At 42.3% G+C, this 2740-nt stretch overlaps 1 protein-coding gene across 1 annotated transcript in view; it reads right to left on the bottom strand.

Annotated features, from left to right (window-relative positions):
- Positions 1-1963, bottom strand: part of LOC106934558 (ankyrin-3-like) — a 48911-nt gene extending 46948 nt beyond the window's left edge. Inside the window, exon 1 of the mRNA XM_015014530.1 lies at positions 1313-1963. Coding sequence (XP_014870016.1) covers positions 1313-1441 — 129 coding nt within the window. The 5' untranslated portion in view covers positions 1442-1963. The remainder of the gene's footprint in view (positions 1-1312) is intronic.
- Positions 1964-2740: the final 777 nt, after the last annotated feature.

Genomic DNA, 2740 nt, shown 5'->3' on the forward strand with positions numbered 1-2740 from the left:
TTAAAATATTTTAATCTATGTATGCTGCTAAATGAAATTTAGCAGCATTTATCATCTCAATAAAAATTTTTTATACATTCATGCAGCTGTAGTCTGTGTTAAAATATTAGCATTTATGGGGTCCCTGGATCCCCGAGGGTCCTTGTAGAGTCACTGACATAATTTGGATTAAACACAAATGCAAATAATTGATATTCATTTTAATTGTATTTTTATTTATTTATTGTTTTTAAGAGTAGTTATGGGCTTAAATAGTGCTTCGCTGGCAATGTTTTACCGTAACATATAATTATCCAGTAATACTTTTACATTTCCTGTCTACTTAACATCTTTTAATACAAAACCACGGTGGACCACCTCTGCACCCCGACCACCGCGCTGAGCAAGTTTTCTGGGAGAAACCCTGCCATCTCAGTCCATTCAAACAGAGATGATAAAGGTGATTCAGTTCTGGCAAAAAGAAAGACTACCTTACTTCAATTTAACTGGTTCCTATTCAATAGTGTAGCTCATTCAGGTAGTTCTATTCAATCAGATGTTAGGCTAAGAAAATGAAGCAAACTTTGCTGTTCTTCCTTTTATCAAACAAGCTCAGCATGCAGTGATCCAGGCTGATTATAGTTTATATTTAACGACAACATGCCTTGTCCTGTCAAAACACAGAAAAAGACCATATTGCCTGAATTGGCATATTGGAGGAAACACTGCATTAAAATGATGTCAGAGGTGAACCTTTACCAATGAAAGCACAGCAGGGAACCTGCTTTCAAAGTGTATGATGGACCACAAACCTCCCTGCGTAAATATGCCTACAGATGAACAGGGTTTGATCAAAACAGGCTATAGCTGACACCAGAGAAAGAGCCACAATATTAGCATCAAGGTTCACGCAGCTTGCATTCAGTTGTTTTACTTGAGCTGGAATCTAAGCTGACAGTGATGTGTGTTGGATGAGGTTTAATGGTTGGCAAATGGTTTTCATCACTGAACAAAGTTTGCAGCATTTGGATATTGCTTTTTTCCTGATCAGTAGACCCTTGACTATGTTCAGGTTTACATCCCCATGAATTCTCCAACAATTACCTGGATGATGACAGATTCATGAGGGTGGAAATGGACATTTTCAGCCAGAATACAGAAAATGATGAGAACTCATGTTAAGTCTTTTATATATGACTTTGTCAAAGATTCCTTTGGTTTCAAAGGGTGAGGTGACATTTGATGATGATAAGACTTGAACTAATGACCACTGACATTGAAGCACTAACTGTCCATAAGAGTGGGAAGGGGTGGATGGTTCTAAGTGCGCTACCTTCCGCTTGCGTTCAGCCCGTTCCCGGGAACGGCGCCTCTTCTCTCTAGCTTTCTCCAGAGCCTTCAGGTCCGGAGGCTGGTCCATCTCGGACCTGGCCTTCTTAAGTTGAGCTGCGGCATGAGCCATGGCCTCTCACTCTTCCCACAGAGACAAGACCTTTAGATTACTTTCAGAAGTCTTCTCAGAAACCTTGTGTGAATAGCTCCAAGGACCTGCCAGTCCACGGATATCAGCCTCACCTCACCGGGGCAGTTTCCAAGGACAAACTGTCCGGCTTAGTCCTCTAACCCAGCAGATCTCCTCACCCAGACACAAAGTGTGAGTGTGTGCTGAAAGCCTCCCTCCCTGGTGCATGGGCAACTGCATCTGAGACAAGGTCAGAAAAGGAAGAATGCTGCTCTGGCACACATCACAGAGAGGTAAGCCCAACAACCAATCCAGAAGCTCGGAAGAGACAGAAAGGAAGGGGGAACTCCACCCCTCCCTCCCAGCTCAGTCTGCAGAGAAAGGAGAGGGTGCCATGGAAACGTAGAAACCTTTCATTTATTCCCTTCTGATCTCTGATCAGGCACGAGTCGGCACGGTATGAAAAATGATAAGGAGACAGTAGAGGGAGATGCCAGAGGAAACAGCGAGTGGGAGGAGCCAGAGGACAAGGAGAAGTCCTTTGGAAAGCTAGGTAGGGAGGTGCCACTCTGAAAGAAGACAGAGGGGATAAGATGAGCTCTGTTGTTTCTGAGATCTCCCCTGTTGCTAAAACCAATCATGGTATCGTCTGATTGCTGGCTGCTCTGGAGATCTCACAGCTCCGGAGCAAACACAAAGAAAAATACATCAATCCCTTTACTCTAAAGGCTTATCCACACATGTCTGCGGATGTGGTGAAAGGTCACACATTGTTTAAATTTAAAAGGAAAACAGGATGAAGTGCTGCTGCAAAAAGCATCCAATAGACATGAATGTTTTTCACATCAAAGACTCATCAGCCAGTCCCTGTCCATGATGCTGAAACCACCATCACCAGAAGAAATGTGTGATTTGGGTTAACCTGGCTCAGTTTAAGACAACAGTGTAATGCAGTGATAAAATTATTGTGAGCAACATTAAACAGCGAAACTGTTTGCAAATGACCTCTATGAAGCCTAAACCTGCATTGTTATTATTGTTATAACTACCATTACAATGTTAGTATTATACTAATGGTGTGAACATGGCCTTTATGTGCTGCTCTAGCAAGTCATTAATGTTTTTGTGAAGTCATTTACTGCTCTTATCTTGATGGCGCCACCCTTGTTAGTTTTTATTCAATGCTGCCATCTACTGGTCAGTACAAACATTACAAGATTGTGGCGCCTCGCCCGTGGAGCGGTACAGATCTTTTTGTAATACACATTGCAAATAGATGAATGCAAATTCATTTAACTT

This window comes from Poecilia latipinna, unplaced genomic scaffold (assembly GCF_001443285.1).
Source record: "Poecilia latipinna isolate Pla-1442-1.1 unplaced genomic scaffold, P_latipinna-1.0 Scaffold1825, whole genome shotgun sequence".
NCBI lineage: Eukaryota > Metazoa > Chordata > Actinopteri > Cyprinodontiformes > Poeciliidae > Poecilia > Poecilia latipinna.